The sequence below is a fragment of the Daktulosphaira vitifoliae genome, unplaced genomic scaffold (assembly GCF_025091365.1).
Source record: "Daktulosphaira vitifoliae isolate Bord-2020 unplaced genomic scaffold, ASM2509136v1 Scaffold_2, whole genome shotgun sequence".
Taxonomy (NCBI): domain Eukaryota; kingdom Metazoa; phylum Arthropoda; class Insecta; order Hemiptera; family Phylloxeridae; genus Daktulosphaira; species Daktulosphaira vitifoliae.
In genome coordinates this window covers 27,236,508-27,256,170 of record NW_026099573.1, presented here as the reverse complement: position 1 = coordinate 27,256,170, position 19,663 = coordinate 27,236,508, and the positions used below count along the sequence as shown (strand labels likewise).

General features: G+C 26.8%; 2 protein-coding genes and 2 long non-coding RNA genes across 4 annotated transcripts; 1 reads left to right on the top strand and 3 right to left on the bottom strand.

Annotated features, from left to right (window-relative positions):
* Positions 1-155: 155 nt before the first annotated feature.
* LOC126897806 (uncharacterized) lies at positions 156-8,354 on the bottom strand. The gene is made up of 3 exons (XR_007702205.1): positions 8,015-8,354; positions 3,052-3,066; positions 156-1,011 (listed from the first exon to the last, which is right to left on the bottom strand). It is a non-coding gene; the product is annotated as an uncharacterized LOC126897806 (long non-coding RNA).
* Positions 8,355-8,573: 219 nt separating this feature from the next.
* LOC126897804 (uncharacterized) lies at positions 8,574-10,765 on the bottom strand. The gene is made up of 6 exons (XR_007702203.1): positions 10,582-10,765; positions 10,219-10,276; positions 9,967-9,984; positions 9,749-9,775; positions 8,725-8,739; positions 8,574-8,595 (listed from the first exon to the last, which is right to left on the bottom strand). It is a non-coding gene; the product is annotated as an uncharacterized LOC126897804 (long non-coding RNA).
* A 3,543-nt stretch (positions 10,766-14,308) lies between these two features.
* LOC126898076 (uncharacterized) lies at positions 14,309-14,758 on the top strand. Its single transcript, XM_050672023.1, has one exon. The coding sequence runs from the start codon at positions 14,309-14,311 to the stop codon at positions 14,756-14,758; it is 450 nt and encodes a 149-aa protein (XP_050527980.1).
* A 1,977-nt stretch (positions 14,759-16,735) lies between these two features.
* On the bottom strand, positions 16,736-19,547 carry LOC126897801 (uncharacterized). Its single transcript, XM_050671676.1, has 5 exons — positions 19,377-19,547; positions 19,152-19,314; positions 18,893-19,042; positions 17,400-17,551; positions 16,736-17,280 (listed from the first exon to the last, which is right to left on the bottom strand). Exons 2-5 carry the CDS (start codon positions 19,189-19,191, stop codon positions 17,263-17,265), a joined length of 360 nt encoding a protein of 119 aa, XP_050527633.1. The 5' UTR covers positions 19,192-19,314; positions 19,377-19,547; the 3' UTR covers positions 16,736-17,262.
* Positions 19,548-19,663: the final 116 nt, after the last annotated feature.

Here is a 19,663-nt window from a genome sequence, read left to right as displayed (position 1 = left end):
GGGCGGGGGGGGGGGTTCCAGCTCTCTCTAAATTACCCTACTTATACATATACTTATATGTATTAATAATATTTATTTATAGTATAAAAAGTACATTTAATCTACTTCTAAAATATTTTCAATAATACACGAATATGGGTATTAAAAATTGAATCATTGTGTAAGCGTTTGTATTTTATAAATGTTTATTCTTAAAAAATACAGCATTATATTAAGAGAAATTCTATTACTGTTTGTTTTATTCCTATTTATGATTTTTTTTAATTATAACTATTATTTTAATACATTTGTAATTATATCAGTGTGAATCAAAATTAAATTATGAATATTACATTTAAAATTTTTTATAATGAAATTTTTCTAATTAAAAATTTAAATAAAGTAATTAAAATAATGAGGAAGTAAAATAAAACTGAGAATACAAATTACTATTATTAATAAGACAATTAAAATTATAATTGATAGAAAATTGAGATGTTAATACATATTTTTTAATTAAAATTTGCTTAATAAATTTCAAAATTATGTTTAGATAACGATATTATACAGAGTCATTACAAAATATGTCAAGGCATCTTCAGAAAAGCATTGTATCCATTTTTTTCTTTATGTAACATTATGTCTTACAAATGGGTGTTGATATTATTGGTACTTTTCATTATTTTGGAGCAATTTTTACAAATAATACGTGGACAAATAGAGAAATACTGTATTTTCAATTTTTTGAATGCCCAAAGCAAATTCGACATTCTTTGTCTAAACATTTTATAGTGTCTTTTCTAACGTTGTTGCCAACAATATATTTAGAATTTAGAAACTTATGTAACATATTTGAAATAGAATTACCACTACTACTACACTCCTTATAACATGGACACTGTTTTTGAATTCTTACAATATACTGAGAATATTTTTCATGAAAACAATTATCACATACAGTGTTCTTACAACAATTAGTCAAATTTATTTCTTCTCTATTTTTGCGAAATACTTCTTGACACGCATAACAAGCTGTAACATATTGTAATATAGGTCATTATTTTATAAATATTTACTTCCTGATCTAGTAACAATAATTCGGGGAATTACAATTAATCCAAACATTACAAAAGTGTTCTACTTCTAGGTTTACAAATAATAGACTATATTATATTTTAGTAATAATAGATCAAGAGATTCATAATGCAATAATTTTCAAAAATGTTTATAAATATTTACTTCCTGATCTAGTAACAATAATTCGGGGAATTACAATTAATCCAAACATTACAAAAGTGTTCTACTTCTAGGTTTACAAATAATAGACTATATTATATTTTAGTAATAATAGATCAAGAGATTCATAATGCAATAATTTTCAAAAAGGTTTATAAATATTTACTTCCTGATCTAGTAACAATAATTCGGGGAATTACAATTAATCCAAACATTACAAAAGTGTTCTACTTCTAGGTTTACAAATAATAGACTATATTATATTTTAGTAATAATAGATCAAGAGATTCATAATGCAATAATTTTCAAAAAAGTTTATAAATATTTACTTCCTGATCTAGTAACAATAATTCGGGGAATTACAATTAATCCAAACATTACAAAAGTGTTCTACTTCTAGGTTTACAAATAATAGACTATATTATATTTTAGTAATAATAGATCAAGAGATTCATAATGCAATAATTTTCAAAAATGTTTATAAATATTTACTTCCTGATCTAGTAACAATAATTCGGGGAATTACAATTAATCCAAACATTACAAAAGTGTTCTACTTCTAGGTTTACAAATAATAGACTATATTATATTTTAGTAATAATAGATCAAGAAATTCATAGTTAAACCAAACATTACAAAAATGCTTTGTTTTCAGTTTTATAAAATAATGACCTATGTTACAATATCAAAAAATAAAAATTTAATTGTTACGATAATCTATAATAAAAAACCCAGCACAGTGGTGACGTGGCATAGTTGGATTAAGTATTATGATATCTGACAGTGATTAAAATCATTATCAAAAAAAAAATGCTTCGATGCAAATCTTTAGATAGGGTTTAATTTTAAAAAATTGGTGGATTATTCCAAAAGCAACATGATCTGCTGGTTCGTTTTCAATATTCTGATTCAGATAAAGTATGTCGAAGGAAAAAGGGATTATTAAAAAATATTATTTCTCATAAAAAAAATATGTTGATCCAATCACTTTTCAATAAGTTATAGCATTATAAAGTTAAAAATAAAAAAATTAAATCGAGAATTTTCACACAAAAATAGCATTCGGTAGCCATTTTCACCGTGAAGATAAAATAAAGTCCGAAATTTTTTTTTTCCATAATAAAGTGCATTACATTAACATTAATTAAACATATATATATATAAGTGTCAGACTTTCCGTAACACATTCAAAATTTAAGTTGAAAAAGTAAATTTTTTCTGAAAAAGTTGTCATTTTGAATCCCACCCTGTAAGCAGGTAAAAAGTCAGATTTATAAAAAAATTATACCAAATGATAGTTAAAGAGATCATGCATTCATAAAAAGAAGAATTATATTGATCTATACATCTTTCAAAAAGTTATAGCATTATAAAGTTAAAAATATAAAAAAGGATTTTTTTTATCAATTTTGATATCTGTTTTTACCATGAAGATAAAATAAAGTCCGAAATTTTTTTTTTTGCATAATAAAGTATATTACATTAGCTTTAATTTAAGATATATATAAAAGTGTCAGACTTTCTGGAACACTTTCAAAAGTTAAGTTGAAAAATCACCGGACACCGGAGATTTATCTATGATGATACAGTGCGATTTCTCAGGAAGTCTGTATTTTTATTTCTATACCTTTAACGTCCTACTGCAAATTGTATGTGTGTGTATTGTTGTGCCGTGAAACATACAATACTGAGTAATCCTAACGGAATCAGTAGCCTACCCGTAAAGACGGCACGATGGGCATATAGCATCAAAAGTGCACGAGTCTCGTAGGCATCAGGTGTGGAGCAGCTAAAAGGAGCAAAGTAAACACAATAATAATAAACATAACTACTCACTAGATCGTACAGTCTCTGAAAATTTGAGCAAATAAGTTATAAATAATAATTACGTAAAGTTACTATAACTTTGCTGCAATATTTAGTGCTAACATAATTATTGGTTAATAGGATATTATACGTGCTTTGATGCGCAGTTGAGAAGCTTTTGCTTTTGCTTTGTCGTGTATTTATTTTTGTTTTCATACACACAATTACTCTGCTATTAGTAGACCAATATTGCCCTACGATACGTCAAAAGAACACAAAATGTATCGAATAAAAGTTAGTGCCATAACTTTAAAAATTCCTCTCAATCATCATAAAAAGATATATATCCAAAAATATTACATTTCATAAATTACAAGACAAAAAAAAAATGATGATTTTTAAGCTATTGAAAAACCTTAGTTTAGTGATTAGATTTTTCAGAAAGCATGTCGTTAGCAAAACAAATGTTTAAAGATAAACTAAAAATTTTCCACATTCCGTCCAATTTTTATAAAAATTTCTGAACTTTGAGATGTTTAACAAAACGTTTACGACCATTTGCACATAAAAGACAAAACAAAGTCAATAATATTTTTATATATATATTTTTTTTTTATATAGATGCATGATATCATTGCTTTTCATTTCGTATATTTTTTTTTATATTTGACCCTTTAATTGCCCACAGGAGGGGATTCAAAATGACAACTTTTTCAGAAAAAATTAATTTTTTCAACTTGACTTTTGAAAATGTTCCTGATAGTCTGACACTTTTATATATATCTTAAATTAAAGCTAATATAATATACTTTATTATGAAAAAAAAAATTTTCGGACTTTATTTTATCTTTACGGTGAAAATGGCTACCAAATGCTATTTTTGTGTGAAAATTTTCGATTTTGTATATTACATTTTTAACTTTATTATTGTATAAATTTTTGAAAAATGTATGGATCAATACAATCTTTTTATGAGAAGTAGTATTTATATACATCTTTCATTTGAAATACTTTTTTTTTAATCGGACTATTTTCCCATATTATATTATATTATATGATCTGCTGGCTAGAGGGGTTTAAATCTAAAAAAAGCATGTAGAAAGTAGAACTTTTTCAACTTAACTTTTGAAAGTGTTCCGGAAAGTCTGACACTTTTATATATATCTTAAATTAAAGCTAATGTAATATACTTTATTATGCAAAAAAAAAATTTCGTACTTTATTTTATCTTCATGGTAAAAACAGATATCAAAATTGATAAAAAAAATCCTTTTTTATATTTTTAACTTTATAATGCTATAACTTTTTGAAAGATGTATAGATCAATATAATTCTTCTTTTTATGAATGCATGATCTCTTTAACTATCATTTGGTATAATTTTTTTATAAATCTGACTTTTTACCTGCTTACAGGGTGGGATTCAAAATGACAACTTTTTCAGAAAAAATTTACTTTTTCAACTTAAATTTTGAATGTGTTACGGAAAGTCTGACACTTATATATATATATGTTTAATTAATGTTAATGTAATGCACTTTATTATGGAAAAAAAAATTTCGGACTTTATTTTATCTTCACGGTGAAAATGGCTACCGAATGCTATTTTTGTGTGAAAATTCTCGATTTAATTTTTTTATTTTTAACTTTATAACTGGCTGGACAGGGTAATAGTACAATAATATCATAATTAGAATTTTAGTTAATCATAAGATTTATTCAAAGTGTCTCTCCACTTATCGACCAGCTAGTCTGATCTATGCCACAGTGCCGGCAATCGGAGTGTAGGACACTTATATAATTTACAACGCATAAATTATTAATATTATTTTGTAGTATACATTAGATATTCTAAGGTAATTAATTTGATTGAATTGTATTTATTACTTATTGAAGGGCCACAACCTGGCTGGACAGGGTAATAGTACAATAATATCATAATTAGAATTTTAGTTAATTATAAGATTTATTCAAAGAGTCTCTCCACTTATCGACCAGCTAGTCTGATCTATACCATAGTGCCGGCAATCGGAGTGTAGGACACTAACATAACTTATCGTGCATAAATCTATAGTACAGTCGCATCTAACCTAGGTCGTCCTACAGGTGATTGAAAAGAAGTAGGCCACATATCATAAGGTTCTTTGCATAAAGACAAAGATATTATTTGAGATCTCGCGTTGGTATATCCAGCTACGAAATACAAATAAATCAGAGTCGAAATATTATACTAAAAACTAATATTTTACTAATATATATTTATAACTAACATCATACTAAAAGTGTCTCTCCACTTATCGACCAGCTAGTCTGATCTATGCCATAGTGCCGGCAATCGGAGTGTAGGACACTAGTATAATCTATTGTGCAAAGAATTGAAATTGAGCTCGCATCTACCCTAGATCACTATTTGGACGACTGAAAAGACGTAGGCCACTTGGAAATAGTTTGTTGCACAGGACAGTTATGTTGCTTAGAAGTTATTTATTTGCTTTATAAATTGTTAAATATTAGATATATTAAGGTAAAACACCATATACAAGATTAAGAACTATACTACATAAATATACAAAAGGTTTTTACAAAAGACAGAATTATAATAAACTTAGACTTCACCTTCAGTGGATTTAATATAGAATTGTACTAGAAAAGTAGTTACACGCGAGTTAGTAATAATATAAACCGTATAAATATAATTGCGTATATTAATGCGTAAACGTATACATTGATAATTGTTACATCAACAACATCATTCATCTCAAGAGAATATCAGGATAGTCAGAGGTAAGTGAAACATTTGTCTATATAATAAGTTTATAATAGATCCTTTACTGAAGAATTTTTTTAGTAATAAACAATTAGAACAAGATAGGTCATTGAGAGTAAATTAAAATATTTTTATAAAAAACACGATATTTGTGAGTCGCCGGAAATTAGTGTGCGCGTTTCTGTGCAGGAGCTAGGTAGTGACCCTTCTTTGTAATTCCATCTTATTCATATATTAGACGTTTTTACACAAGCATACATACCCCGAGATCCCTTTCTATTTCATTTTATTGTAGTCACTACCGGGTATCTATAGACACTTTTACTTTCCATTGGTACCCATCCTTTTTACCCTACGCCTGCTACGATTATTATTTCCTTATTGGCCACCTGTGTTACATTTCTTCCCTTTCACACCCCGAGCCCCAAACTCATTTAACAACATTCCTTCGCCACCTACACTCTCGTGGCTCTTTTTGTTTATTACAGACCGTATACGAACCACTTCCGAAATACTCTACAATCACCGGTATTTATACTTTTTGTTTATTACGAGTGATGCCTGACAACAGCTAAATACCCAGCAAACACTTGCTAATATCATTGCTACAACTTTAGCTGCAATTTCTAGTCTTATTATGTACTTCAATTTTTTTGTAATAACAAATTTAACAATGATATCACGATTTTCCAGTTTTAAATAATACATTTTTATGATTATCTTTGGAAAATTATCCTACATCTCGATATTAATATCTATGAAACTCGAATCATACAAACTTTTTTTTTTGTTTTTATAAACGATAACAAAAAATTTCCACTAATACAAACAACGTTATTACTCAAGATTTTATTAGTACTAAATTATTCACAGAATTATCAAATAAACGAAATACTGGATGCTATATCAAATCACGAATATGTCATGAACAACAAAACCAGACATCCTACTAAATATATAAAAATAAATATAAATTTCAGCTGTATCACACAACACTCTTATACACTTTGGGAAACAACTTTACGTATGAAAATTAATAAAAACAAGTTTCTGATTATTTAAACATTTATTCAAATCAATGGTGTGTATATCCAGTATATCTACAATCACTGATAATTTTACTTTTTATTTATTACAATACACAATTATTAAACCGATTTTGCTCAACTATGTGTCAAAAAAGCACAAAATGTGTCTAATAAAAGCTATTAGTGTCCATAACTTTAAAAAATACCTCTCAAACCTCGTAATAAAGTTATATTTGTTTTATAAAGGACAGTTGAAATGTTTAGTTTTCACTTTAAAATTAATAGTAAGAGAATATGATATGATGAATTCCCCCTCTCAGTATTTTGATAAAGCAAAAAAACTATGCTGAATTTAAGGTACTTGTGTTAAATAATTACCACCGAAAATCTCATTTTTATCTAAGCATTATTTAAATAATGCAATTTATCATATATACAAAAATTCACATGATTATCGACTTGAAAGATCGAATATTCATAGAAGATAGAACTTTGAAATGTTATTTTAATCGTATATTTCATAAAAAACCTTTGATTTGATTTAGCTCTAAATGGTATAGTTGTTCTGCTGCTATACAAAACTCTACAAATGCAGCCATGTTTACTAAAAATTGTAGTATTGTAAATGTAATGCATAAAAAACTTCCAAAAATCGAAATTTCGTATAGTTTTTTTTTTTAATTATTCTAAAGTGTGTTGTATTACCAATAATTTGATTCAAGTTTAAAGAAGGTAGGTATTTTAGAAAAATATAAAAAATTGTAAAGAAAAAAATGTTGATAATTTTTAAACCTCGCAAAAACTTAGTTAATGATTAAATTTTCTAAGAAAGTATGTCGTTAGCAAAGCAAATGTGTGGAGTATGAACTAAAAATTTTGCAATAATTTGTCCAGTTATCATAAATTTATTTTAATAAAAAGGGAAACATAATAACATTAATATTAACTATTGTACTTTTTTGAGTATTTATTTCTCTTTAATACCGGGAATTTTTAAAAATTATGGCGCTGATAGCTTTAACTAAATACGTTTGTTAACCTTTTGACGTATCATTGAGAATAACAGAAGAAAAATAAGCGTATATATACACAAAAAAAAAGAAACAAAGTAGAGTAAAACCCAACAGCTTCTTAGCTACGCATAAAACTAAAATTAACTTTAATTAATATCCAATAATAAAAATTACATATTTACTTACTAGAATTTTCATCTGAAATAATAAATTACAAAATTTATTAATAATATAATAATAAGCGACGCGGTACTGTGTCCAATATCGCTTCGTGTTAAACGGAGTCCCGCGCCCCGTGACACATTTATCAGGCATCGCACACTATGTGTAGTTCGACTGGACTAATACCGCGTACCATACGCCACGGTACAAAATCTAACGAATGTCACACAGCCAACAACGGCCTGTTTACGCTAAAATATATAAGGGATAAACAATAAATATGATAAGAACATGATTTATAAATTGAGAATAATGAGAAACTAATAAAAAAATTATTAATTTTATTTTTATTTTTCAATTAATAAAGTGGATAATGATGGAAAATCATTCTGTATGAATTATTTAGTATTGTGTTGTACTTATTTTTTTATTTACATAATTATAATTTCCCATTTTTTTTCAGATCAAATTAACAGTTAACAGTGTTTAAATTCATTTAAATACATATTTTGTAGTTAAATCATTTTAGAATACCAATAAATTAAATAAAAAATAAAAGGAATAGATATTATAAAGAAATAACTTACCTTGTGAATCACCGAAAACTATTTAATATCACAAATTTAATAATCAAAAGCTTTATTAATTATACGTATAATATGACATGATAATACAGCACTAATAAAAATTAAGTTGAAGAAATATCCCTTCAATAGCACTCCATTTTTACTTACAAAAACACGAATCTTCTGAAAGTATGAATAAACTAGTTATAAATAAAAATTATTTATAATTACTTTGTTATGAGCTTAACCAATTATAGCCAATATTTGGTTAGGTTATATTATATTATACTATTAAATAATAACTTATTGGTTAAGTAGGGTATCAAATTTGTATAACTAATGGTCGTTAATATGCAGGGCAGGTTTTAAAACGTATTTCAGTTTAAAATACAGTATAAAATCTTCTAATTGAATTTAACACTATTAAACATTTGTTCGCATCAAGCGTGAGAGCTGCACTGGTTGGTTGTGGTCAGCTGGTAGTGCTTTTGTGCCATCAGCTGTTAGGACGTCTTATCAGGGGCCTGTATTGTTTGGTCGTTTTATTCAAAATAATTATAGTTTAAAAAAACTAAAAAACACGCTTTTAAACTATATTTATTTTTCACTTTGTAGTTTCATGTTATGATAGTAGTTGGGCTGGGTAAGCTTATTTTGTGTTAACAAAATATATTTTTCTTTTGTCAATTTTAAATTGATTAGAAACTTTTTTTGTTGATTATTAGTTGCCCCTATGTTAAGCCATACGGCGGAGTTCTATTCCCCATTTTTATTTTGGATTTTTTTAGAACAGCCCAGGCGGCAACAACATTTAAACATTATATAATTAATGTTTAAAGTTTTGTAACATTTAAACCTTATAGAAATTTTTAAGTTATTACATTTTAACGTTTAACATTTAAAAGTTATTCAAAACATAACTTATTATTGTGATAATTAAAAAGGCAAACACTCTTATTTTTTACATAACGTTATAAAATATAATTATTAAAAAGAATATATTTTTTTTAATAAGTATTGTTTAACGTAATCAATAATATTATATAGAACAATAATATATTTAAATTGATATGAAATGTTTTTTATATTTTTCGATATCAAAAAAAAAAAATTATGAAAACGTTATTCATGTCTTGCTCATTTTTAGAAATTTTAAATTATATTTTTAACTTTGTTAAAATAATGAACATACCATCACTGTCCACCCATTCTGAAACTCCTGTATAATAACAAAATTAATTACTATATGAAGGATGTCTAAAATAGTATGAGACTATTATAAGAACTATAAAGTTTTAAATAACAGAAACTTTTTTAAGTATAAATCTAAAATACACATGTATAAATAAGATAGTATTGTGAAAAGATGACAATTATAAGATAAAAATTTTATTTTTATCAATTACTTACCAGAATCTGGAGAGACTCCTAAAAAAATTAAAAATAATAATTGTAATTTATTTAATAATTTAAATTTACTAATTTTTTTTCTAGAAAAATATTGGATAATTGGATCATGTATAAAGAAAACATTTTTAAATCATTAAATTTGAGAAGAGATATTTGTCATTTGAAAATTACACTAAACCTAAAATCTTTAGTATAATCCATTTTGTTTCAAATTAATAATGGCGAATAAAAAAATAATGTGTTCCATATTACCTAATAATTGTATTAAGAAATATACCAATGTCGCTGCTATTAATGAGTTAACTGTTATCTGAAAAAATAATTAAAACATTTTTTATGCATTAGTGTTGTAGTATTATCATCTTCATTAATAGAAGACCATAAGTAATATAATTTGACTGTTATAATATTTATTACGCCAATAGTATCTAGTAGTTGATAGTTAAAAAAACTTTAGCAATTTTTTAAAACTTTGGTAGCCATAAGTTAGATTTTTTTACATCACTGAAAATTATTTTTTCAAATGTTAAAATTATAAAAAATTAATTTTTAATGGCAATCAAATTTTTATAGCTTAGCCTGAAATATAAGTCTGCTTGTATTGGACATACTTACCATTTTTTAATTATTGAAAATTTTTTTTATTTAAGAAAGTTTTAAAATTTAAACGGTTAAATTGAAATTATGATTGTCTAATTACTAACTGGAAAGTATTTTGAATAAAAATGCCACGTACTATATACGAATATATATCAGTTACTTTATTTTTAGATGAAAACTTTACGTGGTCGTCTTAAAACAGGTGTTGTATACTTTTACTTTAACACGATTTACGTCGCAAAAGTTTATCACGAAGCAACATTTAATTTAAAATTTTCTATTTACTTAAGAAAAAAACGAGTCATTTTCATATATGTAATTATATCTATTAAACTATCTTTTTATATAATAGAAAAGGAAAAAACGCTTTTCTGGGAAAATTACTTGACGTTAAATTTTTTTTTTCAAATAAATTATTCGGTCATCAAATTTTCGGGAAAATTATTAGCGAAGGTCGGAAAATTTTTGCCNTCATCAGACTCCGGGAAAATTATTAGCGAAGGTCGGCAAATTTTTGCAACTCGCCCGTGAGCTTTTTAAAATTTCGACCGATTTTGAGAAAAACGCTCGCTGAAGCCAGCGTTTTCGGCTTAAGGTTTGAAATTTTACTAGATCCGCCTAATGACATTTCTGATATATAATAAAAAAATCCATTCAATCCGTTCATTTTTCACCGTTTTATGAGTTTTTTTTTTCAAGTCCACGCGCATGGTTTTAATATGGGGATTGACTAATTTCTGCGCATACATATATTTTGAACATTAATTTGTATATTATGTATTTTTATTAGGACACTATTTTGCATTTATAGACAACACCATATTTTATATATATATTTTATCAAGGAATGTTATATGTTATAATTATATAACAAATTAATTTTTGAATACGCCTAAGGGGAATACTTTATTAGCAAACGTCAACATCCTACACATTTTACTATATTTTCTTTTGAATTTTCCTGATTTTAATAATACAATTTTTAATATATTTTTGTTATAATTTTTGGGTACTCCTACCAAAATCAGGGGCCTACTAATGAAGACGGACCGTAAGGCCGAAGTCGCGTAAAGCTCGTAGGGTCCCGAGTCTTAGGCGAATACCCAGCTAGGCGGAGCCTAGTAACTATATATACTTGAAAATATATTTTCTAAAAAATATAGTTTATAAAATCTAAAAAAACACGCTTTTAAACTATATTTATTTATCACTTTTTAGTTTTTTATGACATCGCTGCCACAGACACGGGTGTTTATTGTCAATTTTGACTATCATTAGATATGATTTCTGTATTGTCGGTTAGTGTATTTATAAACTCACAGCAATGTGTCTAACTACCATTGATAATAAAGGCTATGTGATGAACTGCGTGATCTAAGTCTAAGTTCGATAAGTGTTGTCAATAACAGATTGAACACTGACCACCGAGAAGATAGTCAAGTCCCCTTTTATATTTACACTATTCATTAAATAAACATTAAATATTAATACCATTATAATTTATACAATTAAGGTATTTAGCAGTATATTCTTACTTTCTTGTGATTATAATGTTACATATAAATTCCTTAAAATTAAAATTTACAAAACAATTATGGGTTCATGATATCTGTTTGTAATCCCTTTTTATTATACATGTATATTAACTAAAAAAAATTGAATCTTTAAATGTTTATATCTAATAATAAAAAATAAAAATTTGTTTATATATATATTAGGGTGGTTCTTAAAATTAATGTAGTAATATTTAAAAATTATACAATCTCAATTAGTTTCAATACTTATAAAAATGAGGTACGCAATGTTTCAGGTAAATCAGAAAAGATTAACTCGTGCCACAAAAGGCCTAAAGTTTGAAAACTCATAAATTTTGAATAACAGTACATTTTTCATTGATTTTTTAGTTAAGCGCGTGAAATAATAGATTCACACACAAAATTGTAAGAACTAAAATTTTTTTAAATAATATTGTACATAAGTTATAATCTGAACAATCTTTTGATTTACTTATTATTTATGTATAAAAAGTCAATATATAAATTATTTTGTTGTTAAATACACCAAATAAAGTGAATGTTAGTTGTAGTTTTTCAACTCTTGGTAATTTTCGTAATTTATCATAACAGCAATATATAATCTTGAATAAACTTTTATCAAACCATCAAGTCACAATTTATTACAAGAATGACTAAAAGACGATAAAGTCTGTAGTAAATATCTGAGGTAGTATTGAATTACGTCGATTTTAGTATAATAAAAGCTTTTATTATAATAATTTTATTTAGTTATTAAATTTAGTAATTTAAAAATCTCCCAAAAGAGAAAAAAAATTTTATGTGTGTATGTATAATTTCTCATATGTCTATAGTATGAGTAATATTGAGAACATAGAGGAGAAACTAAAAGAAATTTTTGGGGATAATACTAATTCAGAATTAGATACATTTGTTTTTAACATAATATTTTCTGACCAGGAACTCATTAATATTTTAGACGACGGAATATCACAATTGACTGACCTATTTAATGAACTGACCACAAAAACAAAAAACCATTTACATATTTTTAAAAGATCTAAGTTTTAATTTTATTTAATTACTATTTTATAATTATACAAATTTTTTTTATATAAACATCTTATCTTTTTTTAATAATAATAAAAAAATAAAGTTCAATAATTTAAATAAAAATTAATTTTGACTTTCTAAAATATTAATTTGATTACTTAATTATATGATTCATTATGAATATTAATGAAATTCAAAAATTTAAATTAAACAAAATTAGTGATATATATTCATTAAAAAAAGATGATCTTATAAATTTGTGTAAAAGTAAAAACTTAGACGAATTAGGAAACGTAAATGACTTAAGAACACGTTTAGCTAGATACTTTAGAGCGCAACTTAAGCTGTCAGATATAAAATCTAACTTAAGTCCAGCTGAAATTGAGCAAGTTATTCATGCCTCTTGTAATGATAAACTAATAATCGTAGAGAGTAACGTAGAACCAAGTGTAGAAGGTAAATTTTTATTTTTATAATAATATTAAAAACGCTTCATTGTGTGATCAAAATAAATTAGAGGGTTCAGGTAAAGAACATTTTTATGAAGAAATAGACGATTTAAATAGAACCTTTAAAGAAGAACAAACACCGGGTAATCGTAATGACATAACAGAGGGAAAAATTCTAGACTTACTTTCATTAACTAATTGCATAGAAACAATAAATTTAAATATTACAAATATGGAGTCTAATAACCAATCTTGGTTGATGAAACCAGATTATATTTCGGATACTGAAGATGTGAGAAAATTTTTCAGGCAGTATGAAAAGGCAAGTGAAATTAATAGATGGAGTGAGAGTGATAAAATAAAATTTTTGTTAATATTTTTAAAAAGGACAGCTAGTATATTTTTAGAAAACTTAGAAGATAAAAAATCAAATTGGACATATGAGGAATTAAAAAACGAATTTCTAGACGAATATCATCCAATAGGCTTTTTAACTCTAATTGAAAATAAACTGGAAAAACGTAGGCAGGAAGAGTCAGAGTCAGTTATGAGTTATGTAACAGAAATTGAAAACTTATGTAGACAGTTAAACTATGAAAGTTTCTGAAAGAAAATTGTAAATATTGCAGCAATAAAAAAATTTATGAGGTCAGTCCGGTTACTTATTATACAAACCCTGTATTTCAAGTAAAACATTTCTCTAGAGGAACAAAAGTACGTCTATACATGAGTATTGTGAGGCCGACGTTAACTTATGGATGTGAAGTATGGCCGATGACAGTACAAATTGAACAAAATCTCAGAACCTTTGAGAATAGAATATTAAGAGTAATTTGTGGACCAGTGTTTGACACCTCAACAGATAGATGGCGTAGAAGAAAAAACGCAGAAATAAGGGAAATTGCCAAAGTGCCTTATATAACAAGCTATGTGAAGGATCAGAGAATTCAGTGGCTTGGACACGCGATGAGAAGAGAGGAAACAAATGAAGTAAGGGCGTCAATTGAATACAAACCAACTGGTAAAAAACCCAGAGGTAGACCAAAGAAACGATGGATGGATGGAATGCGCCAGGACCTAGAAAGACTGGAAGCAACAGATTGGGAGAAAAGGATCCAGGATAGGGATTATTGGAGGTCGGTGACAGTGGCAGCCAAAACTCTTGCAGAGTTGTGAAGGCACATAAGAAGAAGAAGATAATACGGAGTTAGAACAGTTAGGAAGAATAAACTTAGAACTAAAAATAAATAATTATTCAAATTTCATTAATGCATATGTAATTGTAGGGTATACAGAAGCTACGTCAGCCTTTAAGAATTATAACATTTTAAATACAAACGGTATCGGTTTAGGCAACGACGTGAGAGACGATCAAGCTACAATTATTAAAATATCTAACCATTTAAATTGTTTTCAGCGCGAACAAGCAAAAAAAATTAATTACGCGTTTTAAACATTTATTTACATCAGATCCACTTAAAATAGGCTGCGCTAATGTTAAACCGTGCGAAATAAGACAAACCAATTTTTCAACCGCCATATCGTGTGTTCCCTTCTCAACGAGAAAAATTATAAACTCTAATTGACGAAATGATAAAATCTGATATTATTGAGCCGAGCAGAAGTAATTACGCGGTGGCAGTATTTTTAACACCAAAAGGAAATACGGGAGTGTATAGATTTCTAGTAGACTATAGAAAATGTGTATTTAAATGAATAAACTATTAGTGATAAATACCCAATTCTGAGGTCACAAGATCTTTTTAAAAGTCTTGAGGGAGCTAAATATTTTTCTAACTTTGACTTAACACAAAGTTATTTTCAGTGTCTTATTAAAGAAGAAGACAAGTACAAAACTGGTTTTATTACAGATTTTGGACTTTATCAATTCAAAAGAATTCCCCAAAGTTTTTAAAAATTCAGGCCCAATTTTTCAAAGAATAATAAAAAATGTTTTTAGTAATTGTCTACTTAGATGATATATGTTGGTTTGGTGGGGATTTTGAAGAAGCTTTGTCAAGATTAGAACATTTTTTTGTTAGGCTAGACGAGGCAAACTTTAAACTTAAAACAAATAAAGGTTTATTTTTTAGTTCAGAAATAGAGTTATTAGGACATAAAATTTCTGAAAGAGGTATTACGCTATTAGAGAATAATATTGAAGCAATAAAAATATGTCCAGTACCATATAAAATAAAAGATATCAGAGCTTTTGTCGGTTTAACGAGCTATTACAGGAAATTCATTAAAACAACAATAATAAACACTTCGTAAAAATTGCCAGTCCATTAACGGACTTAACAAAAAAAGATAAAAAATTTGTTTGGGAGGATAATCACCAGGAGCCTTTTGATATTTTAGAACAAACTATAATTACAACACCAGTACTAGCTCATTTTAACGATGATTATCCTGTGTTTTTAACGACAGACGCATCTTTAGAGGGACTCTCGGGGATATTAGAACAAGAAGGCCAGGATGGTAAAAGGCACCCAATAGCTTTCACAACCCGCAAACTCAACAGTGATCGCACGTCGGCACAGCTGCCTTGTGAATACCGTAAATTAAAAATGTAAAATATGAAATCGAGAATTTCAAAAAAAAAATCATTCGGTAGCCATATTCACAATGAAGATAATCTAAAGTCCGAAATTTTTTTTTTGTTTATGATAAAGTATATTAAATTAGCTTTAATTTAAGATATATATAAAAGTATTTGACTTTCCGGAACACTTTCAAAAACAATGGTGTTGAGTCTGGACATCCGAAACGCGTTCAACTCCGTGCGATGGTCACACATCCTCGGAGCACTGGACGCATTTCGGGTGCCTCCTTACCTCGGGCGGATGATCCGGTTGTACTTTAGCGATCGGGTCATCTCCTACGAGAGCGCCGCGGGCCCAAGAGTCAAACCTGTTACAAGTTCACTCCACCCACTTGCTGAGGGTGGAGATCCCGCTTAAGAACTCCATGACTTATCTGGGCCTTGTCATAAACAAACGTCTAAAGTTCGGGCCGCACATTACTCTTGCGGCCTAGTGAGCCCAGAAAGCCATGATATGCCTGGCGGCACTCATGCCCAATCTGGGAGGGCCAAGGGAGATGTGGCGCAGACTTTTAGTCAGCGTCGTACACTCGGTCTTCCTCACGGGTCCCCGGTTTGGGCGGATACTCTTGAATATTTAGTTTTAACTATGGTAGCCATTTGCACGTAGAAGATCAGTCAAGACGATTTTTTTTTTTTAATTTATAGTGCATAACATAAGCTTTAACTTCTCCTTATTTAAATAAAATTATTAATAGCTTCATTTATTTTATAAATACATTTTAAAAATCATTTGTATTTGTAAATACATTGTATGTTGTTAAAAAAAGTAACGCGTTTGTTAATAACCTTTATTATATATGTATGTATAAGAGAGTATAATTAATTATATTTCAATGTAATTATTATAACAACATAGTTTTTTAAGGTTTTTCAATGTGTTAGTTAAAGTAAGTTCTTAGAATTTTCTAAGATAAAAAAATTATAATAGAAATGTATTTTCAATGTTTGCAAATGTGGTTTTCTTTGTTTATTGTTTTGATGCAATCCTTGCAATACAAGTCCGGACAAAAAGGGTAAAGGCTATATTTTCCTTTATTGGTATTACATTTTTTACATTTCTTTTTTAATATTATTATTTTAAATCGAATACCTAAAACATTTTAGAAATAAGTAGATTAGTTAATGAACATTTTTTATGGAAATTTATTTATGAATTCACACTATTAGTATTAATTTTTCTTAATAGGTTGATAAGAACTAAAATAATACCTTCTCCATGATAGAACTCACAACATAGACAAACACTATACAGTGAAAATGCATATTTCTCAAAACATGAAAAGCATAATCTTTTTTACAACATTTTGTCAAATAAATTTTTCCATGATCTTCAGGAATTATTGAATCACATAAATGACATGCTAAAATGTTTCATTTTTTCATAAATTATAGTATAAATTATATTTTGTAATTAATTAATTAAACTATAAGATACATTTTAAAAACTATATGCTAGAATTTAATTCATAAATAGCAAGTTATTTTGACGTAAATGATTAGTGCATGAAAGCCTAACTATAATATTAGCATATTATAATGTAATGTTATCTTTTGTACATGTATTTCACATATTATGAGTTTACAATATCACCAAAATATGGTTTGCTATTTTCTTTATTGTTAAAGTCTATAGTTTTTAACTAATTAGTAATAAATTAAAAAATTATTGGTGATAGAAAAAATATAATTTCTGATTTGAAATTACCACGAAAAATTGTATAATAAAAGTACATTTTTGACTCTGATCAAAATAATTTAATCCACCATCTTCTTAAAATTAAGCCCTATCTACAAATTATCAACGAACGTTTCTTATGATAGTAATTTTAATCACTGTCAGATATCATTTATACTTGTTCCAACTATGCCACGTCAATAATGCGCCCCAACCCTACTGAGCTACCGTATTTTTTAACCAAAATTTATTCTAGTTTCATATAAAAAAATTGATGGATTAAAAAAGTAATTAATAACCAATAAATCAAGAAATAAAAATGATGAAACTAAAAAATATCCAAACTAATTTTCTTAAAATATTATTACTTTAAACAAAATCTAGTGCTTAGTTAAAGTTCAAAATATTGCTATGTAAGTAGGGCATACCTGTAAACATCAATATGTTTTCATTAACTTATTAAAAATTGAGTTATTTTTATAATTTGAACTAGCAAACGGAATTAGATAAAAATTAACTTTGTCAACCTTATGTTATAATTGGACAGGGCTAGGAACCATAATAATTTCGGTTTTTGACAATTCTGCTATATGTGTATTGAATTATTTTTTAGAAAATTTTGAAAAAATTATTACAGAAAATAAAAATACTATGTGACCTCCTTTGAACTTATTTTGGTTCCTTAATTAGGTCATGTTTATAAATTACCATTTAAAACTAAATTTTATTACTCTTTGGAGAAAGTTCGCCTCTTAAAAGTATTATATAAAACTAAATTTATTTAACAACTCCCCAATAAACTGTATGTCATAAAAAAATTATGTTCATTTAAAAAACTAAAAAAAAAGACATTTTTTATACCAAATTTTGTTTAGTATAATGTTATGTTTTCAAAAATATATAGAATAAATGGAATATATTAGTATCACGCAAGTTAGGACGATTCTAAGTATTATGTATGTAATAAAATTAATTTTACAGAATTAGATTGAAATTTTATTTTAATGTGTGTTTACAAATATATTACTAGTAGTTATTACATCTACAGAACAAATTAAACAGTTCGTATTTCCTTTTATTTTTAGTGAACTTAGAATACATGATTTACAAAATATGGATTTGCAATGTTTAATAGTTTCAGTTTTATTAGATATAGCCTCGAAACAACAACTGCACTCTAAAAAAATATCAATGAATTAATAATAATAAAATAGCAACGAAAATATGTGAATGAGAATTAAACATTTTTTAGTTTCGATGTGATGCTAAGAAGGTATTAATTTTACCATGATGTGTTTTTGTTTTGTGTCTGTTGCCTCTTTTCATCAGCTCTCACTGACCGATTACTTTTAACGATACATCAAAAGATCACAAATCGTATCAAGTTAATGACATTACTCTCAAATATTAAAAATTTTTAACTCATTCCTTGTAAATGTTAAAAAATCTCTAAAAAAATTACGATTTTTAAAATCGGTAAATTTGACATTTTTTCTAAAAATTGACATAACTTATTGAAAAATGAATGAACCAAAATAATTTTTATAAGTTGAATCCTTAAGCAATTCCCTTTCATTTGATATAAATTTCTTTTAAATTTGATCTTTTACTTGCTCATAGGGGGGATTCAAAATAACAACTTTTTCACAAAAGTCCATTTTTTCAAAATGCATTTTGTTCCGGAAATACTTCGTCCTTTAAACATAAGTCAAATTAAATCTTATGTTATGTACTATAAATTAAAAAAAACCTTCCGTATCTAAAAAAACATGCTGTTTTTTGTTCAAATTTTTTTTTT